This window comes from Choloepus didactylus, chromosome 11 (assembly GCF_015220235.1).
Source record: "Choloepus didactylus isolate mChoDid1 chromosome 11, mChoDid1.pri, whole genome shotgun sequence".
In the NCBI taxonomy this organism is placed as follows: domain Eukaryota; kingdom Metazoa; phylum Chordata; class Mammalia; order Pilosa; family Megalonychidae; genus Choloepus; species Choloepus didactylus.
This window is the reverse complement of record NC_051317.1, coordinates 82,620,674-82,644,131: the sequence shown is the minus strand read 5'-3', so window position 1 is coordinate 82,644,131 and position 23,458 is coordinate 82,620,674. Positions and strand designations below refer to the sequence as shown.

The following is a 23,458-nucleotide window of genomic DNA, read 5'->3' as shown; positions in this document are numbered from 1 at the left end:
ACACTAACAATTAATTGTGAATACAATGTTACATGCACTCCCTTGCTCCTAATAGTTGGAAACAGTTAAAAAAAAAACACTTTTGGTAGACTTTGATACCAAAAACAAAAATTATCAAAGTTTCTTTAGTTGAGGAACTTTGGAAATATTATCAAAATTAATTTCCTAGGAAATTTTTTAAAAGTATATTTAACTACTTTGGATATGCTGATGTATTTCCATGTTATTTCTGAAGTTATAGACTTAAGCTTACTGTAACGTAGCTTGCTCCATTGACTGCCCTTTCTAGTCTTGCAATGGGTGGCATTAATCACATAAATGCTGGTTATGATGTATACAGAGTTTCTGCTGTTTTGTTGTTCATCTGTCATATGCTGTAATAGGAATGCTGTGAGTACAGATGTATTCTGCCTGCTCAGACCTAGGTTACATCTTCATCTTTTACATTATGTCATGGAAAAAGTTTCTTAAAATTGTAAAACTAGTTCTGGATATGATAAGTGATGTTGTCATCAACAGCAGAGAAATAGTTAATAACTTTATTTTCCTGGTCTGTATAGATAAAATCAAGGACTTACTTGGCTTTTACATCAAAATTTGTAATTTGTTTCTTATCGGGAAACTAGACGTTTTGGTTTGCTAAAGCTGCCAGAATACAATACCAGGAATGGGTTGGCTTGTTCAATGGGGATTTATTCGGCTACAAATTTATTAGCAGCCCATAAAAATGTCCAAATTAAGGAATCTAAAGGAAGATACCTTCTGTGAGAAAAGGCTGCTGGCATCCAGGGTTCCTCTGTCACATGGGAAGGCACATGGTGACGTCTGCTGGCCCTTCTCTCCTGGGTCCTGGTTTCAAAATGACTGTCTCCAAGTGTTCTGGGGATTTCTTTTTCAGCTGCTCTGAGCTCTCTGAGTCTCATCTGTCTTTTTTCTTCTCATAAAGCACTCCAGAAAGGGGATGAAGACCCATCCTGACTGGGCTGGGTCACATCTCCATGGAAACAACCTAATCAAAAGGTGCCACCCGACAATAGGTCTGCCCCCAAAAGAATGGATTAAAAGAAAATAGGCTTTTAACAGCTCCAAACAAGCACTCTAGAATATAGTTTTTGCTTTATTTTACACTTGTTAGATCACCTTTAAATAACCAAATTTGGCTTACAGTTTTTAACAAAGGACTAAAAAGAGAAATCAATCTAGTTTTGTTACTGTGATACAAACTTTTAGTAGTGTTAAGGGACCAGGTCAGCAAATACCAAATATCTCTTAAATTATCAGGTTCAGCTGGCATTTCTGCTGATGCATACAGCATCTGAGACTTTCAGAAAAGAAGGATAATCCAAGAATCTAGGAAATCTGTATTTCCCTTCTTTTCATTTTATCCCTTCTCCTTATATGTCTAAAGACTAATTATAGGTAATGTGATGTTTAAATGTAGCATCTCTTATTTGTTTTTTCTTTCTGAGTTATTAAAGTATCTAGACTGAATTTTGCCAAACATTACAGGGAGAAAAGTTACTGAAGACTTTGAGCACTTGCTTTTTGTGATCGCCTATGCTTACATGTCATTAGTGCCTCATGACTGTTTGATGTTCTTTAATGACACAAAATGAGCCTGTGCCTTCATTATCTTGCCTATTTTGATATAAATGAAAACTTGATGTTAGATATGAACTTTGTGGGTTTTGGAGGAATGTACCTAAATTCCATTCGATCAGAGTTTCTGGACATGAAGAAAAATACAGTCACATATTTATAAATTTAAAATATCCAATGGCCAGCAATGCCCCATATGAGCCAAACATGCCTGCCAGTTGGGCCTCATCAACTGCCCTCTCCCCTCACTTACTCTTTGCACAAGTCTTGCTCTCCCAGTTATACTTCCTGCTTTTCTCTCTCCCTGGAACACTCTTCTCCCAGATGTTCACATGGCCTTCTCCTCATAAACCAGGTCTCTGTTCAGATGCAAACTCCTCAGAGAGGACTTCCCTGACCATCCCAACTAAAATCATGCTGTCAACCACCATCAGTCCCTGGCTCTCTAGTCCTGTATCTTCCTTCACATTATCTGAAATTATATTATTTTAATTATTATGATAATAATTATGTTATTATTTATCCACATAACACTATCTACAAATTGATTGATGCTTGACATTTATTTTGAGACATACATTATGTCTCCCTGTTGGAATGTAATCTCCAAGGGACTTTATGTGTCTTATTCACCCCTGTATTCAACTGCTTACAGTAGTGCCTGGTACACAGCAGACACTCAATAAATAAGTGTTAAATGAACAAATGAATCTTCTTCTGGGTGCCCTATGCCTTCTGCCTATAAATTTGCTCAAAGTTCATTTTATTTCCAGTCCTTACTGATTAAATTTTTATCCCCTCAATATCAGCTATCCACCTCACTAATCATGGTTCAAATAACTTCTCTATTTTTAGATGCTGCATCTCTCTTATCTAAACACTGTTCTCTGAACCACCATACAGTCTATGTACCCCACCTCAGCCCAGACACACATAAATACTAGACTGCCTGGTAGGTATGACATCTCTTGCTATTTCGTGCTATAACTATTGTGCCAGTTTGAATGTATTATGTACCCACAAACGCCATTACCTTTGATGCAATCTTGTGTGGGCAGATGTTATCAGTGTTGATTAGATTGTAATTCTTTGAGTGTTTCTTTGGAGATGTGCCCCACCCAGCAGTGGGTGATAACTCTGATGAGATATTTCCATGGAGGCATGGCCCCACCCATTCGGGGTGGGCCTTGATCAGTGGAGCCATATAAATGAGCTGACAAACAGAAGGAACTCAGTGCAGCTGTGAGTGATGTTTTGAAGAGGTGCTACAGCTAAGAAGGACACTTTGAAGAAAGCACAGGAGCTACAGATGAGAGACAGTTTGAAGACGGCCTTTGAAAGCAGACTCTTGCACCAGAGAAGCTAGGAGAGGACAAATATCCCAACTGCAACTAAGAGTGACATTTTTGAGGAACTGCAGTCTAAAGAGGAACATCCTGGGAGAAAGCCATTTTGAAACCAGAACTTCGGAGCAGACGCCAGCCACGTGCCTTCCCAGCTAACAGAGGTTTTCCGGACACCACTGGCCATCTCCAGTGAAGGTACCTGAATTGCTGATGTGTTACCTTGGACACTTTATGGCCTTGAGACTGTAACTGTGTAACCAAATAAACCCCCTTATAAAAGCCAATCCATCTCTGGTGTTTTGCATTCCGGCAGCATTAGCAAACTAGAACAACTATCCACCTGTTCAGAACTTAAGGATTATTTAATCAGTCCATGTCAATTTTCACGTAAGTTATATAATCATAGAAGAAAGGTGGTGAGAAAGCGCTGTGTGATTCCTCCCCTTGACCGGGCTGGAGCAGAAGGCCCAGACTCACCAGGTTATCATGATATGAATAAAAGCATGTTACTGTGTTTTGCTGGGACTCTTATGCAAAAATAGAACCACAGTCAGATTGGCCCCCATCTGGAAATAGCCAATTAGCAATGCTCAGAGACTGAAGAATGTTAAAGACCATTCCAAACCATCTTAAAAACAAACCTTTCAAAGGGATGTGTTAGAAATCATTTTTAAAAGGTGCCTAGAATCTTTTCCTCCTAAAATACATTAAGCAATTGAAAGAACAATACATGTTTACTATTCTAGAGTGAGATTATCACTGGAAGGCTTTCAAAAATGATTGACAGAACCATTACTTTCCTGTACTTTACAAGATCACATTTGCATAATTGCATAAAGCAATTCAAAATTGACCTCACACATGAAAACAGGCAACAGATGGCATTAAGATGTGATAGTGAAGGAAAATGCATTATGGAAATCACTTGTAAAAGCTAAGTGATCAGCCTATTTTTCAAAGTCCATGGAATTTGTAATCATTTATTTCCTGCTACATTAATTCCTTTTGAAGGATGTGACCCAGACTATTTTGAAGGCTCCTATATATGGTCTTCAGTTTTTCATTTTACTTACTTCTGTTTGGTTAAGAAGGAAAGAAAGAACTTCTATACTCTTGGCAGTCCAAGCAATCAAATCTACTTCATTTGATATATCCTGCTTCCATTCTTATCTGTTCTAAATGCAAATCTGCATTGTTCTTGACAGCCGAAAACTGTAGGACCGCGGAGATTTTCCCTCATTGACCTGGAATAATTTGGTGCAGCACAAATCACAGGATACTTTATCACATAACTGTTGGATACAAACAGAATTTTAATTTATGTAGAATCGAGATAGGAACTTGGGATTATTGGAGAAAGAATAAGCCTCAATGAAAATGGTATTTTCTTATGTAAGATATAAAATTAACATTGAAATAAAGAGAAAAGTTGTTTTCTGAACATACAGTCTTTTCCTAAAGTAGTCAGTTTCCTAGGTAATGTGAATGTACGAAAATTTTTCTGAAAAATGCTACATTTCCCTCCAAAGGAATTACAGTCATGATCTTTGAGCTTTCTGTAGGAAACAGAGACGGAAAAAAAAAAAGAGCACTATTTGGTTCCAGGCAAACCTTACCACACAACTTCTTTGTGTAAGGCATTTTCCTAAGCTCTGAAAACAGAATGGCTTTTCCTGCGTTAATATGGAAAAGGACGCATTGCAGCTTCGTGACTCATAAAGCAATGCATTGTCTAAAAATGAACAGCTCCTATTGCAAGACAGTGCACACAAAGCAAGCTCATACGGTTTGACTCATGCATGAAACATTATCATCAGTTGTCAAGAAAGATGATTTTCCCTAGTGAAGGTGTAGGTGTAAGTGAAGGTGAAGACCACAGCTGTCCTGTGGTCCGTGCATATGAATTGATGCTCCCCTTTAACCTGTCCCTGCAGAGTCTGCCCTGCTCCAGGAGGTGGACTCCAGGAGAGGCTGGGTGGTGTCTTCCATACAGTATCTTAAAGGCTTCTTTGGGAATGTCTGATCCCCTGGTAGCTTCTGGCATCAGAGCCTCACCTTCCCCTTCCTACCTACCCTTCCCTGCCCCAATCCTATTCACCATCAGAAGCAATTTAAGTCCACACCTACAAAAGCCTTCATTTGCATACCTGCACCTTGTCTATATTTTACCTGGCTAGAAAGGGAGAGACTGAAGGGAAATCGAGGGAGAAAGGGCTAATGATCTTCTCACAATACTGTAAGGGTGATATGTTCTGAACATTCCAATCTACTAGTACTTACAATGTTTTTCCCTTGCATGAAAAATGTATTACAGGTGGAACTCACATAAAATATGCACTCTTCAGCCATTTTTGAACACAAAAAATATCTATTTCATATGGCTCAACCTAATAATAAAGAGTGGCTTGATTCGTTGGCTCTGTTAGTTCTGAAATACAGCTTCTTAAGGAGTTAGTAGACTGTCATGACCTGCACTGTCCTTTATAAGGTTGTTACTATGGGAATCTGCTTCTGCATCTTGAACAACTGACCACAAACAAACTTTGGAACACAACCCATTCATAAGTTGAGAGCTGTCTACAGAAGATGTTCTTTCCTATGCAAGACAAGGCTAATGAATTGCATTTATGAGAATTACAGGCTAAAGAAACCACAAAAGGCTTACTTTGGGTCACCAGATAGCCCTCTCAGCCTTCTGGCTCCAAAACATAATCACAATCTAAGTTTGTCTGGTGGAGAGCCAGGCCAGTCCAGGGAAAACTGGAACCAGAGAATGCAAACAGACCCCTGAGGCTGGCAAAGGCCACAGGTCTGAACATGGATGCATGGCAAAGGCTGACTAATCTCAGGATGGTCACAGGTAGGGTGGGAATCTAAAATATCAACCTTGCATGCATGTTGGAATAACCTGTGGAGGTTTAAAAATATTGATACCTGTGCCTCCCCAGAGATTCTGATTCTTTGATCAGGAGTGCATTCTGGGCATTCCAGTTTTCCCCCAGATGATTCTAATGAGCAGCATTGTTTGAAAGCTGCTGGTCCAATGATTAATCCAAAATCAGGAGATAGATACAAGGAGTAAAAGCTATAAAAGTACAAATAGTCTTTATAGTTCTAAAATGAGCCTTTGATCCAGGCTATCACCCAAACAGGTGAGGACAATAATTAAAAGTCCACGTGTTGGATGAATGGAAGCATGCAGGCTGCTAGGCCTGTATGTAGCATCAGGGAGGCACAGCAAACAGTTGTAGAGCCCAGCCATGGATTCTGGTGGGAACCATGGGGTGTGCAGTGAGAGGTGATGGAGAGAAGACTGGAAACCAGGCACAACATGCCATCACTAAGAGGACCCTAAGGATAAAGCAGAAATCAAGAAACAGGACCTGTGCTTGGACAGAGATGAGGCAGTACCATGAAGCTGAAAGGTGAGTCCCTAGCTCCTTCTTTTCCCTCTTCTTAAAGCCAGGATTATTCCTATAGCCCAGATGAAGGTTTATTGGTCCAGTTGTAGGGGTAAAGACTTGAGGAGCAAGGACCAAGCAGGTCTCCATAGTTGTTCCTCAGAATAAGCAACCTACTTCCTCCTCTCTGCCACGACAAATCAGAAGGTGTCGTCTTTTAAATTGTGAACAAGACCTAATTCTTCAGGAAGTTTTCCAATCTAATGGCACAATTTACAGTCTGCTCTCTCTCCTAAATGTACATTCACGTACAGTTGCATAGTTTGTACACTGCACAAAGGCACCTGGCTGAGAAGGGGATGAGGGCTGAAGTCATGTGGCCTGGTGCAGGGTTCTTTCTGCCCAGAGGACACCTTTTCTCTAATTTACACTGTAGGCTAGAAGCAGTTCTGACAGTGATGATTGATTAGTATCTAATCAAATATTTGTTGACTGAATTTATGCTTTACTAACTCTAATTCATCTCCCTGCCTTCATTCAGAAGAGTAAAGTAGTTGGATAAGTGCTCTATTATAAAACACTCCATGGGGCATTCTGCCCTTGCCTTGCACACACACACACACACACACACACACACACATACATTTTCTTCCTAAAAACGCTCACACAACTAAAAAATTCCATCAAGGGTAGCAAGAGAAAGTTTCTGCTCTGCTCAATAATTTCATCCACTGATAGCAGTAGAGAAAAGCATAAGGGTCTCTTGTTTTGCTGGTTTTGTTTCCCATGTTCTGAAGGAAATTGCGCAGGACATATGCACAGTTAGCAAATGCTGTATCAATGACCAAAAAGCAAATGACAGCTCTATGAACAAAACCTGAGCTGGCCCCAACGAAGCCTGGCTACTGCAGTTATAGAACAAGATTAGGGAGTCAAGTTCCATTTCTGGGTTGACCTTCACTTGCTCACATAGCCTCAGCCACCTGGGGCACCCACACCACTTTGTGAACTGCATTGCCATGCAAAGGTTATGGAGATGCTTCTTGAAAGATTCAAAGCATCTCATACAAAGGCCACAAAGTCAAGTCACTGCTGGGAGGCCTCCTTAGGTGTATTTCTCTCTGGGGCCCAGCTCACCAAGACATCTCTCTCTGGGCATAAACCCTTCACTCAATGGGACTCTCCCAAGGAAAAATGGGTTGTAAAAAAGGTCTCGTTCCTTAATGGAACAGACATTCTTGGCAGAGCTTGATGCAATTCTGTAGAAATACTCAAGTAAAATGTGACTGTGTCTTCAAAGAAGATAGACATCTTGTACATCCGAACTGGCTTTTCTTTCCACCCTCTGCTACTGACATCTAGTGGGTAAAGGCCAGGGATACTGCTATAAACATCTTACAAGCTACAAGATATCCCCGCATAAGAAACAATTATCCATCCCAAAATGTCAGGAATGTCAAAGTTGAGAAACCTTGGTCTAGATTTACAAATGGTCATGAAAATACAAAAACACCATTTTTTCATATGAAAAAAAAACCTCATTTACTCTCATTAATAAAAATTAGACTCAGTACGCCAGGTAACCAAACAAATGGCACAATAAAGGTACTATGTAAATTTGAGTGCAGAGACTAAGGAAGTTGCAGCTTCTTTCAATATGAGGTCTGCTGTGCTACAAAGCAACTGTACCAGTCAAGCACTAAAGAATATTGCTGCCATCTAGTGGATGCAAAAGAGGATACCCCACCCTCACCCCACAAAGCACCCTGTTCCTAGATCCAAGGGCACAAGCTACAAGATCTGTAGGCACAAACGTGCATTCACTTCCCACATTCACAACACTGAAAAGAAACAAATACTTTGGGTTTAATGGCCAGCAACTGTTTACAAGTTTTTAAAAATTACACTACTCATAGAGTCCAGGATGCCTTCTAATCCTTTGTTTTCTAAAGTTCATTTGTGTGGTATGAAACCAAAACTTCAGGTTTCTGATAAGATGACAGGTGCTTGGTGGCTGTTTATGTTCTCATTTTTTATTTGGGGGTTGGGGAGCTGTCAGTCAATGGTCCCAGAACTCTCTGGTAGGACCTGTCTTCCAACCCACACTTTGCTTTAGAGCATGGCAAGACAACAGTAAGTCCTAGGCAAATTATAAATCAAGAGGACTCCTTTGTTTTTAAGAAAATGTATGAAATTTTAAAAATTAAATTGAGACAAATAAAATGAGAATCAAAAAAAGCCATGATGTAGACAGGTCTTTCTCCAACCATATTGTTACATCGTTACTCCTTCACACACACATGCCCACAGACACACACAGTTCTACAAAGATGACAAAGCTGAAAGGACTTATCTAAGAGTTTTGAGAAGAGGGATTTTGCACAGGCTGATCTGCAGGAGATGGAGGAGCTGGACTTCAGGCTGGAGGAATGCCATGTACCCAGAATTACAGACACTCTTTTCATTCTTACTGGTGGTTTTCCTCAAGCTTTACTGTGTCTCAGTGGGCTGAACCTTGACTATTTTTCACGTATCAGAGGTAGAAACTTTCCAACTCCTTCAACATAAAGATTCCCAAGACATATTAATGCAAAAACTTGTTGTGATCTTCACACTATGCCTTTGAAATAGGTTATAAATTGTGTTTCTGTTTTAGACAGAGATTTTTTTTAAAAGATGAGGACATTTTATCCTGACTGACTTATCCAGTCCTCTAGATTCAAAGTGGTTGCATGAAATGGGCTGGCTCTTCCCCTCACTCAACTGTTCTAATGGAGCAGACCAGCCCTGGCCTTGTCTCTGACTTTGCTGCAGTCCTGCAAATACCAGGTTCCGGGCTCATTCTACTCAAGGGGAAAAGCCTTGAGGAAGACTACCGCTTAGAGCAAGAGAAGGGAAACTCATATTATATCCAAGACATGATTGCATAATTGGCCAAAAAGAAGAATTATCTGACAACCCATATGACCACTTTTAAAATCCACAGGCCGAAAGTAGATGGATGGATGGATGAATGGAGAGAGAAGGGTAAGGCACAGAATTTTTATTGAGTTCCAGCCTATCCATGAATTTTCTACAGCCCAATTCTCTTAAAGAATCCCCTGCACTATTACATGAGAAAACCTTTTCTTAGAAAAATGTAAGGTGCTATTTAAAGTAGATACTGTTATTAACATTTATTGTACTAAATGTTAATGTGTTTGGGAATGCGCAAAAGAAACATCATCTACGTACCTACCTTGCAGGATTATTGTGAGAAATAATTGAGATAAAGCAAAAAAACTCTTAAAAGTTCTTAAAAGGACACCCAATATAAAAGATGTCATTGTGATTGTCAAATACAGTAAAACCAAACTGTAGCAACTCATATGTCACAGTCTGTTTTCCTAAGGGACAGCAGGTCTCCATGGACGTGGATACCTATTCCTTCAACAATCACATATTCTGGGCCAAAAAAAAAAAAAAAAACCCTCAAGGAAACATAATTTGATAAGTAGAATAATTTGATATTGGGACTATGCCCCCAATTTCAGAATATAATATCTTTGTATCTAGTCCAACTCATGAAATTATTTTATTTTATAGAGGGAAAGCCATTTAAAGATTATTGAAATATCTTTTGTATCAACATATTTATTTTATGTGGATTATACATTTTAATGAGATAGAAGAAATGTTTATGATACGCTGATATGTGAAGAAAGCAAAGTACAAAATGTGAGGAAAGCAAGAAACAAAATTGTTATATGCCCAATGGTCTCAACTACATAGGAAAAATATGTGAAAGTAACTGTAGTGATTATCTATAGATAATGGGGTTGTGGAAGGATTTTTCTGCTTTAATGAGGACCCAATACTTTAGTAATTTTTAAATGTTATTAAAATTATATATACATATACACATACTATTTAAAGTGAATAGTTACAAAAAAAGTTTATTTCAAAAAAGACAGGATTCCTGCTCCATCCCTGGCTACCACTCCAATTCCGGAGCTTTCCCAGGACTCTTTAATGAAAAATAGTATTGCTTCCAGGTCTCACTCACTCCTGGCTGAGGTTTGTGCCTCATGTCATCTTAGCTATCACCTAGCCACCTTCTTTACTGCTTTCAAAATGTTATTGCTGTTCTATCCTCTCCTGCTTTCTTTGTCTTTGTTTGTTAATGCCTTTTTATTTACTTACTGCAAATGTTAGTCGTATCTGGGGAGAAAGCATACATAAAAACGTATGCTTAATATTCCAAAATTAACAAGAAGCCTCCTCTCTTTGTTTTATAGATGAGGAAACTGAAACCCATAAAAGCCAAGGAGCTTGTCCAAGGCCACCTGGGAGGCTCATGAAAAATATGGAACCACTGAGAGCCTGAGACCAGACCAATGTTCTTCCTTGTATGTCATGCTACCTCTGTGATAATGACAGGAAGCCCATGTAACGGGACTAAATCATATTCCCTCACTGATAGTATTGCAAGTTTTTTCTGGCTGCACAAGGATTCTGTAGTGTCATCATCTATTCTAGTTTTGACAAATAATGTGACAAATCAATTCAACAGGAATTCTAAAATACCTTTAAAAAAAAGGTTTATTGTATTTTTCTCCTGCTGTCTAATCCATTATTCACACAGAACTGCAAATACTTGTTTTCTCTCAAATTATGTGTCAACTCTCAGACACAAATTAGAAAACATTAGGTTTTTAAAATTCTAAATAAATCAACAAATGCCTATGCTCTAAACTGAAACAAAGTCACCAGGTATATGAAGCGGACTTGCTGAACTGGTAATCGGCTCATGAGCCAATAAGTGACTAGAACTTGGTGCTTCAGAACAAAGCTAACAATCTCTTCTGATTTCTAATGGCCCACAGACCAGGTAAGGGATCTAGTTGCTGCTGATAATCACAACTGAATTGTGCAGGAGAGCTTGATTCAGATGTTGGGGTCATTTGTGAGAAGCCTACATGGTCTTTATGTGAAGACCACAGCCTTCAAGCCCACCGTCTTCCAGAGACCATGCAGCTCTACCATAACACAGAGGCATCAAGCCAACTTAAGGAGTTAAAGGAACAAACGACACATCCTATACCAACAAATCCCAGATGGTATCTAGACATCTCTTATCTTGTTTCTTCTACACTAGAAGTAGTGGTTCTCCTATACTTCTACACTAAGTCAATGAATCCTGAGAACAATTTAGCTTCTGTCTATAGTCAGAACTCAGTCACCACTAACAGAATAGCATAACTAACCCCTGCCTGGTTTATCAAATTCAAACCACCCAGTATTTGCTTCAGTCTTTCTCCAATTCTCCACTTCACCATCCCTCTCTTTCCTTTCCCATACAAAGCACTTGCTCGGTCCCCATTAGGACTCTTGCCAGAAATGTTCTGCTCATTGCTCTCTATTCTCCTTCACAGTGAAGAGGTTCACTTGACCAGAGCGGAGCAGGAGTCCTGGAGAGTCATGGGAAATGTAATGATTGTTGCTAATATTTACTGCATTCTTACCACATGTCTGCTAATTATTATCTTCAATTCACAGAGGAGGAAACTGAGATTTGGGATGTTCTGGAGTACCCCAGTTTACAGACCTGGCAAGTATGGTGATAAATCTAGCTCTGTCAGATTCTTGAGTTGTGTTTAACCACTGTGTTTCAATGGTTATTGTAGGACCAAAGCAAGGTAGAGGAGTAGAGTTTATGCGGTAGCAGATTTGGAACACTGGAGATTTTAATATGCATCACATAAGCGTTTTCTGGCAGTGATCCTCAGAAGACTTTGGGGTTGGAAGACTTATGTGGGCAGGTACTCTGGAATTCAGATACCTATGAAGTAACCAGGGCCTGAACTAAGGCAGAGCAAATAGAGGTAGATAGGTGCAAATGATTATGAGAAATATCTCAAAGAACATTCAATAGAATTTGGTGTCATACTACATCATATTTTAAAAACACAAATAAAATGATTCATTCAAAGATGACTCCCAAATTAGAAAACTAAGTGACTTTGAAAATGTTGGGACCACTGTCATAAACAGAACACTTGGAGAAGCTGAAGAATTTGTTTTGGGCTATGTTAGGTTAGAAGTTAAACACATAAGGTGTTGGAATGTTAGCATAACATTGGAAGTGCAGGCCAATTCAATATTCACTGATTAAACAAGCTGAGTTTCAAGATACTGTTCTAGGCACTATGAGAAATAAAATGTGAACAGAATATAGAGAGTATAGTGAGGAAGACAAACAACTACACAAATGATATAAAACAGATAGTGATAAGAACTATAAAAGAGAGATAAGCTAAGTGCTATGGGACTTCAGAGATGCAAAGAATTAATTTTTCCTGGGGAAACTGCAGAAGCCTTTTTGGAGTTGTGAGATCTGAGCTTCTCTGGCAAAGGACAGAAAAGGTGGAAAGGGCATTCTCAGTGGAGTGAGCACTGTGAGCAAGTCTAAGGAACAGGCTGTGGTCTAGGAACAGCAATTAGTGTAGGAAACTGGAACACAAGGTTGATGAGGGAGGAGAGAGGATAATAAAATATCAAGCTAGGAAAGTAGGTCGGAGCCAGATAATAGAGGGCCTTAAATCTATACTAAGGAGCTTGGCATTTCTTCCGTAGTTAATGGGAAATCATCAAAAGCTTAGAGCAGGGAATGACATGTCCATATGTGAGTCATATTCTAATTTTTTATTTTCATAGATGAATATCTAATTTGCATAAAAATGATATTCTGCTTTACATCTCTCCCCAGTAACTCTAACTTTCTTCATAAATCTTGCCTTTGGGTTAATATTCTTGAATTCTTTTGCATTTTTTATGTTCCATACAGTACTTCCAATTAACCTTTTATCTAACCTGAAGCTCTCCTGTCTCCTTTCTGGCTAGAACTAAAAATATCATCAGTGTCAATCAAGGTATCAACAAAACAATTCTTCCTTTCTCTCTTTCTTTTTTTTTTTTAATCTCCAGTCTATTTCTGATACTCTACTAATTTTATCTAGGTCCCATTTATAGCTGAATGGAACAAACAGAAGACTTACACTGAATGGTTTTAGCAAAGCTTTCCTTTTGCAATCTCTTACATTGTAGAATCTTTGGGGATTCTTTTTCAAAGAACTCATAGTTTCAGAGGAAAAAGATCTTAAGAAGTCAAACTTCATACACTCCCCTTATAAAAATAGTCCTCTTGCTTACCAAAAAAAAAAAAAAAAAAAGTGCCCAAAATGTAGTAATATCTTTTAAAAACCCATTCCAATCTCTTATGACCTGTCCAACTAGAAGCAGGAGAAAATGTGAGGAGTCCACATCTGAATTTCCTCTTGAATGCAGCAATGGAGACAGTTCATCAGAGAACAGTTATAATTCATCATATTCTCAGCAATTTTGTTCTAATTGTTTAATGAAAATCCTTCCTTCTGTAACTCAAACTCATTCTACCATTTACCATCTATAGTAAAACAAAGAACAGAACCTCCCCTTCCCATCATACCATCTTTTGTATTGTATTCCTCTTTAATTCCTAAAAACTAAATGTGACCTTTGGATAGCTGCCATCTAATTAAAGAAACTCCATCACATAGTATTTTTCTGCCCTTATGAATACCAAACCATCCCTCAACACAACAAAGGGCAATAGAACACCAGTTCTACTTTTCTTTCTTCCTTCCCAGCCACACTCTCCAAATGCATGCATGCTTCTTTTCATTTACTAGAGCACATTAAACTCACATGCCTACAAGGAAGGTGAGTGGAGCCAGCTGGGAGCAATACCATGGCAATCTGGGGACAAGCAGAATGGAGAACCTGCACTTCTAAAGGGGTATTCAGCTGTAGCTCTAGGAATGAGATCCCAAGGGCGCTAGGTCTTCACATTTTTTTTTTCAAAAGAAGCAGGAATTCAGAAATCTATTTATTTTACAAATATTCAGAACTAAAAATTCAAAAGAGTTTGAAGAACCCTGAGTGGACCAAAGAAGTCACTTTCGGAGGGCCCCCAGTCTGCATGCTCTGCACTAAGAAAGCCACGGTCTGGCCTCGGTAAACAACCCAGAATCTGCACCAAATGCTAGCGTCGTGTTTTCTGCAGCTTCTTCCATGCGGTGGTGATTGGTTTTTTTTACCCCTTTGGACTTGGTGACATGATAACTAAAGGAAAGGAAACCATCAACGGGCCGGTTTTAAGTTCTGATATTCCACTGACCTTGCTTTCATCTAGTTTTCCTGCTTTCTCTCTAAGTTTTGTTCTCCTCCTCCCTTAAACCCACGGCAAAGTGTCTCCTTGCCCATTCATCCTTTCTCTGTCAATATATAACATAGAGCCTTGCAGACAGCAAAAGGATAATAAGGAAAGCCCTTTGGAGGCCTTGCTAGTCCTGGATACCTGAAATAATTTTCCAGCTGTGTCTCCTACATTCCCCAGGAAGACTGCTTCCCTTGGCGTAAAAAAAAATACACTGAGCCATATCTTAACAATCATAAAGCCTTTCACTGGAAGTGAATCCGGCGCTTCCAAAACCAAATTAGCTTTTCATCCCACGTCATCCATCTTCCCAAAGCAGCACATTTCTATAGCAGCAAGCACTCTTTCAGACAGAAAACACTATCTGTCTTCTAATAATTGACAACCCACAGTACCATTTTGCCAGTTATAACTAGACATGGCTTATAAATGATCGTAATGAAAATGTGCAAGAAATCAGATGTGATACTGGCCAGGTTCAGCAGAATGAAGAATCCACAACCCAGTGGATACTAGGATGCAAGGCCTTTTCCAGTTTTTATTTCGTTTTTGTTTTTTTTACACAGACTGTATTAGTTAAACTAGCCTTTATGGACCCAGCCTCCATCAGATCAGGCCTGCACTCAGTCTTTCCTCTCTGTCTGCAGGATCTTCCCATCAAACACTTGCAGGCCTGGGTCACTCACACCAAGTAAGTATTGACAGCTCCCGAGGGAAATAAAACCTGATTCCAACTCACAATATCTAAGGTGATTGTTCCGGTTTGCTAATGCTGCTATTATGCAAAATACCAGAAATGGATTGGCTTTTACAAAGGGGGTTATTTGGTTACAAAGTTACAGTCTTAAGGCCGTAAGTGTCCAAGCTAAGGCATCAATAATAGGGTACCTTCGCTGAAGGATGGTCAATAGCATCTGGAAAACCTCTGTTAGCTGGGAAGGCACGTGGCTGGCATCTGCTGATCCTGGGTTGTCTTCCAGCTCCTCTCTCAGCTCCTGTGCATTCTTCAAAATGTTGCTCTTGGGGTGTTTTGCCCTCTCATAGCTTCTCTGGAAAAAACTCTGAGCTACCATCTCCAAAGCATCAGCAAAGGTCTGCTTTCAATGGGCCACCTCCAAAATGTCTCTCTAAGCTGCAGCAAGGAGCTCCATCTGTCTGAGCTCTTATAGGGCTCGATAAACTAATCAAGATCCACACTGAATGGGCGGGGCTGCATCTCCACAGAAATAATCCCATCAATAGGTCCCACCCTAATCAAAGGTGTTACTAGTCACATCTCCATGGAAACAATCAAAAGGTTCCAACATAATCAACACTAATATGTCTGCCCCCACAAGATTACATTAAAGAATAAGGCTTTTTCTGGGGGATATAATATATACAAACCGGTACAGTGATCTTACCATTTGGGGCTTTTTGTCATTGATTCTCAAGTTTTTCTACCTTAGCCTTTGTGTAAGGCTTCTACTCTTGGCCTATGTTAGAAAACATCAGATTTTACCCAGTGGTCCCTGGCTCTCCCAGGCTTACCCCACTCCCTAAACCACAGCCCCTACCCCACTTTCTACTACTCACACCTTGTGGTCAAACCTGTGTGCTTGAAAATAATGCCATTTGGGGTCTGAAAACTGACACCTGGTGGGCTCCATTTCCCACATGGCCTGCAATCCAAAGGATACATTTGCCTTTTTTTATTTAGTTCTTTGCTTTTTTTTTTTTTTTACCTTTTATTGTGATAACATATATACAACTCAAAATTGCCCATTTTAACCACTTTCAAGGATACAATTCAGTGATATTAATTACTTTCACAATGCTGAGTTATCGTCACCATCTTTATCAAAACTTTTTCAGCACCCAAAGCAGAAATTCTGTATCCATTAAGCAGTAACTCCCCATTCCTTCCACCAGCACCCCCGGCCCCTAGTAACCCGTAATCTATTTTCTGTCTGTATGAATTGCTTTTTCTAGATATTTCATGTAAGTGGAATTGTACAATATTTGTCCTTTTGTGTCTGGCTCATTTCATTCAACATGGTGTCTTCAGTGTTCATCCATGGTGTAGCATGTATTGGACCTTCATTTCTTTTATGGCTAAATGAATTCATCATTGTATGGGTATACCACATTTTATTTATTCATTCATCTGTTGATGGATACTTGGGTTGCTTCCACCTTTTGGCTATTGTGAATAATACTGCTATGAACATTGATGTGCAAATGGTGTTCAAGTTCCTTGCTTTTCAGTGGTTCATCATTTATGCATTCTATTCCCTCCTGAAATCACCTTCCTACTATTTTCTTGTTTTAGATAATAGTGGTTTGCCTCTTAACTCATAATTATCTTTCTTTCTCAATCCAGCATTAACTCGCCATTTTTCCTTCTACTTCAAAATGTAAGTTGTCCTAAGATATTGATAACTTAGAAGAACCTGCCAAAGTTCTCTAGGGATTTATTTGGTTTCCTTCTTTTGAGTTCAATATTCACCCTGGACTCCACTCCCTCAATGAGGGATTAAGATGGTGTTAGGACACTGTAAGGTGATTTTTTTTCCCAACAGAGAAGCCAGGGTCAGTCCTTCTTTGGCTGCCTCTCTCACTGGGTGCCAGCCAGAAGCCCTCTGACTCTTTTTTAGCCCATTCTCTAGCAGAGCTTGAGCACTGGAATTAGTCTACTTTAATTCAAATACTGGCTTTGGCATTATCTCTCTGCATAGACTTGGATGGTTTATTCTTTAAGCTTCAGTTTATTCTTTCTAAAATAGGAAGGATAATCCTAGGTACCTCATAAGAGTTGTCAGGAGGATTAAAGAAATGGTGCATGTAAATGAAACATCTAACATAAAGACTGGCCAATACTAAGTAATCAGTAAGCAGTGATCTTATTATTACTCCTCCAACTTTCAGGATCAGTATCCAACTTGGAGTTTGCCTCAGTTTTGGATGATACATAGTTCCCAACAGCAACAGCTGAGCTGCTGCGACTATTGGGGTTTCCAACTGCACAAACTTCTCTTCCCTGTTTGTTCTTCTCTTTCCTTAGAGTCAAGACATTTTCAAAGGTTCGTGTCTTGTACGTACAAGAAGCTATTTCTCCTCTTACCAACTTTTGTTTATAAGTCAATTGAACTAGCCAAAAGCTGATCTGTGGAATATTTTAAAAGTTAGAGTTAAGAAAAATTTTACGAAGTCCGTTCCTGCTCTTTTTAATGTCAGAGGAAGCCCCACTGCTCCCCCCAAAAGGTGGTTTGTTTACAGAATGGGTCTAGTGCAGGTTGGGGGTTAGGAGCTGTGGTCAGTGTCATCACTAAAACAATTCCTGCACTCAGACTTTTCTTCCAAGTGCCTCGTGGAACTGACCAAGATGTTCCTCACCAAAGCCACTTTCTCCTCCTGCCCCCAACTCTGCCTCCAGAAATAGATGAGTCAGGTTTTATTGGGGGGAGAGGGTTACTTTGCTGTATTTTTTAAATTTTCATACTATTTTTTACAAAGTTCTGTATATTAAAATAAATGTACAGAAAATAGCTATAAACTGCTATCAGTCAATTTTCAAGGGGGATTTATCATTCATTAAAAAATCTTTACAGCAATATGTGAGAGATTCCTCTAGAATTAATTATAATTCATAAAATATGTTTAAGTCATTTTATTAATATCAAAGATAAACATTAGATAGTATTTAGCCACAAAATAAATGTACTTTTTAAACTTTTAAAGCCAGTATATCTATTTATTTATGATAGATAATAGTGCTTAATGGAAAATTACACTACCTATTTGTCCATGTATCTGTTGATTAAACACATATCAAATCTCCACTAAGAGCAGAATCCAGCTGAAGAAGATTCTCAGAGTAATCAACACAATGGGAAAGGGAGATGTGTGCAAAACCTTCAAAGGATGGAAGGAAAGAGAGTGTGGTGCACAAGGAAAGAACCAAGTGAGGGACAAGGATGAAGGTAGCCCAACCTCAGTGCTCTCTATTGGATCCCTGGGTAGTGGAAATAAGGAGCCCCATGAAAACTCTGCCAAACTCAAGCAATTTGGCTAAGAGATAAAGTCTGGGGACAGGAGATAATCCAAAAACACAGTGTGTCCCAAAGGGAAAATTACATCCAGTTCTGGAGTTTTTTCTTCCTCATGCCTATTAAGATCCAAACTCCCAGTCCAAGCCTCTAAAACTCTTGCTGACTCTGGGGAGAGACCCAGTTCCAAATACATACTCAATTCCCTGATTGCATCCGAATTGGTGGTGCTCATGCCTGCAGCTTTCCCACCACTGTCTGCCAGCAGCCTTCCATTCATCCTCTGAGACTCAATCTGGTTTCGTCTTCCCTGGACCTCTCGCTGCCCCTTCCCTTTCCCCTGACGCATGGTTCAGTTGCACCTCACTCTACCTTCATATCAACCTATGCTCCTTCTGTCTATACATTTACCACATTGCACTATGTAATCTATGTATAAGAGAATAATATTCAAAATGGTTACCAGCTGGTGCAGATCAGGCAGCAGCCAATTAGAACCCAGGCCGACTGCCTCATGCCAGGGTAGGGCAGCTACGTGTCAGCCTGGAGGGAAGAGACTGTCACACACAAGACAGCAAACCCTTTAAAAGCAGGAGCTGTGTGTAATTCATCAATATATCACCAGTGCCTGGCACATGGGGGATATTTTAACAAATGTTTATGGGTTAACTAAATAAGTCTTCAAGAAGGCCTGTGATGGGGAACTTGCGACAAAGCAGCATGGCACTGCTTTCATGTCACCCCAGCTCATTGTCCTTACATACTATGCCCACATGGGATGCCTTGCTCTAGTTCTGTTTATTTGCAAGATGGTCAAATTAGGCAAAATTTAAAATAAAATAATATTATGGGCATCCAGAAGTTAACCGTAGAGGACCCCGTAGGTTTAGATAACTAAACGTTTGTAAAATCCAGTCAGTTACAAAACCTGTTTACCTTTAGGCACAGCCGCTCGGAACCCAGCTTCTGTACGCCCATCTTCGTGTGTTTCACTTATGCAAATTCCAGCTATTTTTTATTAATTTAACAAAAAGATGATATATTTAAATAGCAGGTGAATTATGGATATGTCCCTCTTGTATTACTGGGGGTAATTAAAAGAGCTAAGCTTATTTCAAGAATATTTAATTGGAAATTTCTCTTGGGACACCAAAATTAAAGCAGAAGCTAGAAGGTCTTCTAGCAAAATCACAAATCATTCTCATTCTCTGGACATCAGTTATGCTGTGTGGACTCAATACCGCATAGCGCTCGGTTCATGGGCTATTCTGGAGCCAGCACTCCAGTAAATCTAGAATCCAATGGTTCCACTAATTACCCGATGGGCTGCTCCCAGCTCTTACTTGCACTGACATGGCTTTGTTTCATATTACAGATTAGAGCATTTGGAAGTGGCGACCCATGCTAAATGTGATGTATATTTTCTTTTCAGCTTGTAGGTTGTGCATGAATTTTGCTACGAGGTTCAAAAGACATTCCAGAAGTGTCATCCTGTAGCAATAAAATATTGTTTTAATCAAAAGTTTGGTTGTACTACATAAAAAGGAAGCTCACAAAACCACTCGGTCTTTACAGCAAAGATTAAGGGAAAGGATAGTCCTGGTGGGACAAAAGGAAAATATAATGGATCTTGTGGTGAAAAACATGTTCTTACCATGGTTGATTTTCAGCAGGCAGGTTTTGAAGGCACATTATAGGCGGAAATCACTGGATAAACCCAGAGAAAAATAATACTGTATCAGGCTGTAGACAAGGAAGAGGGCAGGACACACACAGCTTGGTGTTGCTGTGGTTCCCCGAGAGTCTCCGACAAAGGCACGTGCTAGTTCTCCTGGCTTTGAACTGGAGGGCACATTTCTGCCCAGTGCCGCGATGCTGCGGTTACCTCTCACAGACTGACCATTACTGAATGACTGAATGAAAAGGGAAAAAAAAAAGGTGATTTTGGAGAACTCAGATATGGGCATGAGAAATTGCTTTGCTTCTTGGGAAAACTGACAGGAGCGATTCTATCCTATTTGCATAACATATAAGGGAGCAAAAGCAATCAGCTTTATTTATTGTGTCTCGTTAACACATTACTAACAACCTAAACTTTTATCATGGAACACATTTTACCAGGTTTTCTATATTTTCATATTAAAAATAAAATCCAAACATTCTATGAAGTGTTCAAAGGTATAATAGTTCTTATATTGGAAGGAAAGCTAATGCTATTCCAATTGTGTAGATTTTAATAACAATAGAGAGATTTGATGTAATAATGCATGAATCTTGAAAAACAAATGTTTTAAAGATCAGTTCAAAAATATTATTTTTAAATTTAACATATTTAATTTTGTTCACTGTTTTATAACTCAAGAGTTATTGGAAATAAATAACATCTAATAATCTGCATTTTAACTAATATCATGCAAGACAGTTGCCTCTACAAAGTCAACATGCATTCGATAAACCCAGTTGTAGGAATCATGGCTAGACATAGTAAGTGCTTAATAAAATTCGGTTATTAGAATTATAAATCAGGGAGAAAAAATCTGTTGTGGTTTACTTTATTGATCACTTTATTGCTTTTACTTGAACTCTAATAGATTAGAAATCTATTAAATATCCCTAAATTTTGCACCAAAAAAATGCATTTTATTTTCAGCTGTCAAGCCACACTTGGCTGTTCATTATTTTTAATCATTAAACCAGTTTCTATTGTGATGACACCCTGGAAGATCAGAATCTAATGGAGAAGAAAAGCTTGAAAAAGTGAAGTTTGCAGGGTGGGACCCCTTAAAAGAACAATATATTAAGAATGAAACGTTAAAGCTAGTGTAGAGAAAATGGACCCAGAGAATCAAGTGAGGAGGGAGTGGTGCTTCCAGCAGCTTAGTTTCAACTTGCTTTTATAGTCCCCATTGCGTCATCATAGTCATCTAGAGACTGTGCCAAAGTAGGCTGACAGCCATGTGTGGGTTGCCTAATTACAGTAACCTGAGATTTGGCCACTTGATAGCCAATTTTCTATTTATGAAGGAAGGTCTACTAATGATTTATATAATCATCATTATTAATACCTCAAAAGTGACCCCACCCAGAGTGCTGGGAACTGGTGGTATAGGACATGGGAGGGGCCATTGTATTCCTTTAAATATCTGTTGTCACAGCACAGGCTCCCTTCTCCGACAGCAGTTCTGGAGCGTGTGAAGCCTGTTATGCCCCTCTCTTGCACACCGCACTCTGGTAATTGTATTTAACTTCTGTTCATCCCTCTGGAAGATTCAGCCAGAACCATGACTGATGATGAGCTGTCTGCCTTGGTGGTGGATAATGGGTCAGGGATGTGCAAGGCAGGCTTTGGTGGTGATGATGCCCCCAGGGCTGTGTTCCCTTCCATGGTGGGACGGCCCCGGCACCAAGGGGTCATGGTAGGCATGGGCCAGAAGGACTGCTACGTGGGGGATGAGGCCCAGAGCAAAAGAGGCATCCTGACCCTGAAGTACCCGATTGAGCATGGAGTGGTCACCAACTGGGATGATATGGAGAAGATCTGGCATCACACCTTCTACAATGAGCTCCGCGTGGCACCGGATGAGCACCCCATCCTCCTCACCGAGGCACCCCTCAACCCCAAGATCAATCGGGAGAAGATGACTCAGATCATGTTTGAGGCCTTCAACACACCTGCCATGTATGTGGCTATTCAGGCCGTGCTGTCCCTCTATGCCTCGGGACGGACCACAGGCATCGTGATGGACTCCGGGGACGGAGTCACTCACACTGTGCCCATCTATGAAGGTTATGCCCTGCCCCATGCCATCCTGCGTCTGGATCTGGCAGGCAGAGATCTGACTGATTACCTCATGAAGATCCTGACAGAGCGAGGCTATAACTTCACCACCACAGCCGAGCGGGAAATTGTACGTGATGTCAAAGAGAAGCTGTGCTACGTGGCCCTGGACTTTGAGCAAGAGATGGTCAGTGCTGCTGCATCCTCCTCACTGGAAAGAAGCTATGAGCTGCCTGATGGGCAGGTGATCACCATTGGGAATGAACGTTTCCGATGCCCTGAAGCCATATTCCAGCCTTCCTTTCTGGGCATTGAATCTACTGGGATCCACGAGGCAACCTTCAACTCAATCATGAAATGTGATGTGGATATTCGCAAGGACCTATATGCCAACATGGTGTTGTCCGGAGGCAGCACTATGTACTATGGCATTGCTGACCGGATGCAGAAGGAAATCGTAGCCCTGGCACCGAGCACCATGAAAATCAAGATCATAGCTCCCCCAGAAAGGAAGTATTCCGTTTGGATTGGGGGCTCCATCCTGGCCAGCCTGTCCACATTCCAGCAGATGTGGATCAGTAAGCAAGAATACGATGAGGCTGGTCCTCCCATCGTTCATAGGAAATGTTTCTGAGTGAGCTTCCACGTTAATAGGTTTTCATTTTCCCTTTGTGTTTTTCTAGGTCACGGTGCTGGCACTGCTTTTAATCCACTTTCAGTAGAGTCAAGGTAAATAGTTCCCTCTTCCTAGTGTCTCAACCAACAAACCCCATTTCCCCATCCAACTATCGTGGACGCTTACCCAGCTAGCCACATCTTGACCTCTATCAACTTAAGGAGAATTTTTATATTAATTCAATTTTATTCACCTATAAGCTTCAAAGAAATTTAAATCTGTAGAAATGCAGAAAGACAAGGAGTAAAATCATGAGAAATCCATTTCAGAATGTATAACTAGAATATCCAATATCTAAAAAAAGTTCTTGTTTAAAATATTTAGCAATGGCAAGCTGTACAAACCCATAAAAAAAAAAAGTGTTCTTACATTTAGCAAGCATGTCTCATTAGTT

At 39.9% G+C, this 23,458-nt stretch overlaps 1 protein-coding gene across 3 annotated transcripts; it reads left to right on the top strand.

Annotated features, from left to right (window-relative positions):
• The first annotated feature begins 15,026 nt into the window (after positions 1-15,026).
• On the top strand, positions 15,027-23,022 carry ACTBL2 (actin beta like 2). 3 transcript variants are annotated; one of them, XM_037799288.1, is made up of 2 exons: positions 15,027-15,044; positions 21,907-23,022. In XM_037799288.1, the coding sequence occupies exons 1-2, from the start codon at positions 15,027-15,029 to the stop codon at positions 23,020-23,022; spliced, it is 1,134 nt and encodes a 377-aa protein (XP_037655216.1). The 3 variants fall into 3 exon arrangements, with proteins under 3 accessions (XP_037655216.1, XP_037655218.1, XP_037655217.1); XM_037799290.1 differs by lacking the exon at positions 15,027-15,044 and having other exon boundaries at positions 21,892-22,020; positions 22,147-23,022; XM_037799289.1 differs by lacking the exon at positions 15,027-15,044 and having other exon boundaries at positions 21,892-23,022.
• The last annotated feature ends 436 nt before the right edge of the window (positions 23,023-23,458 follow it).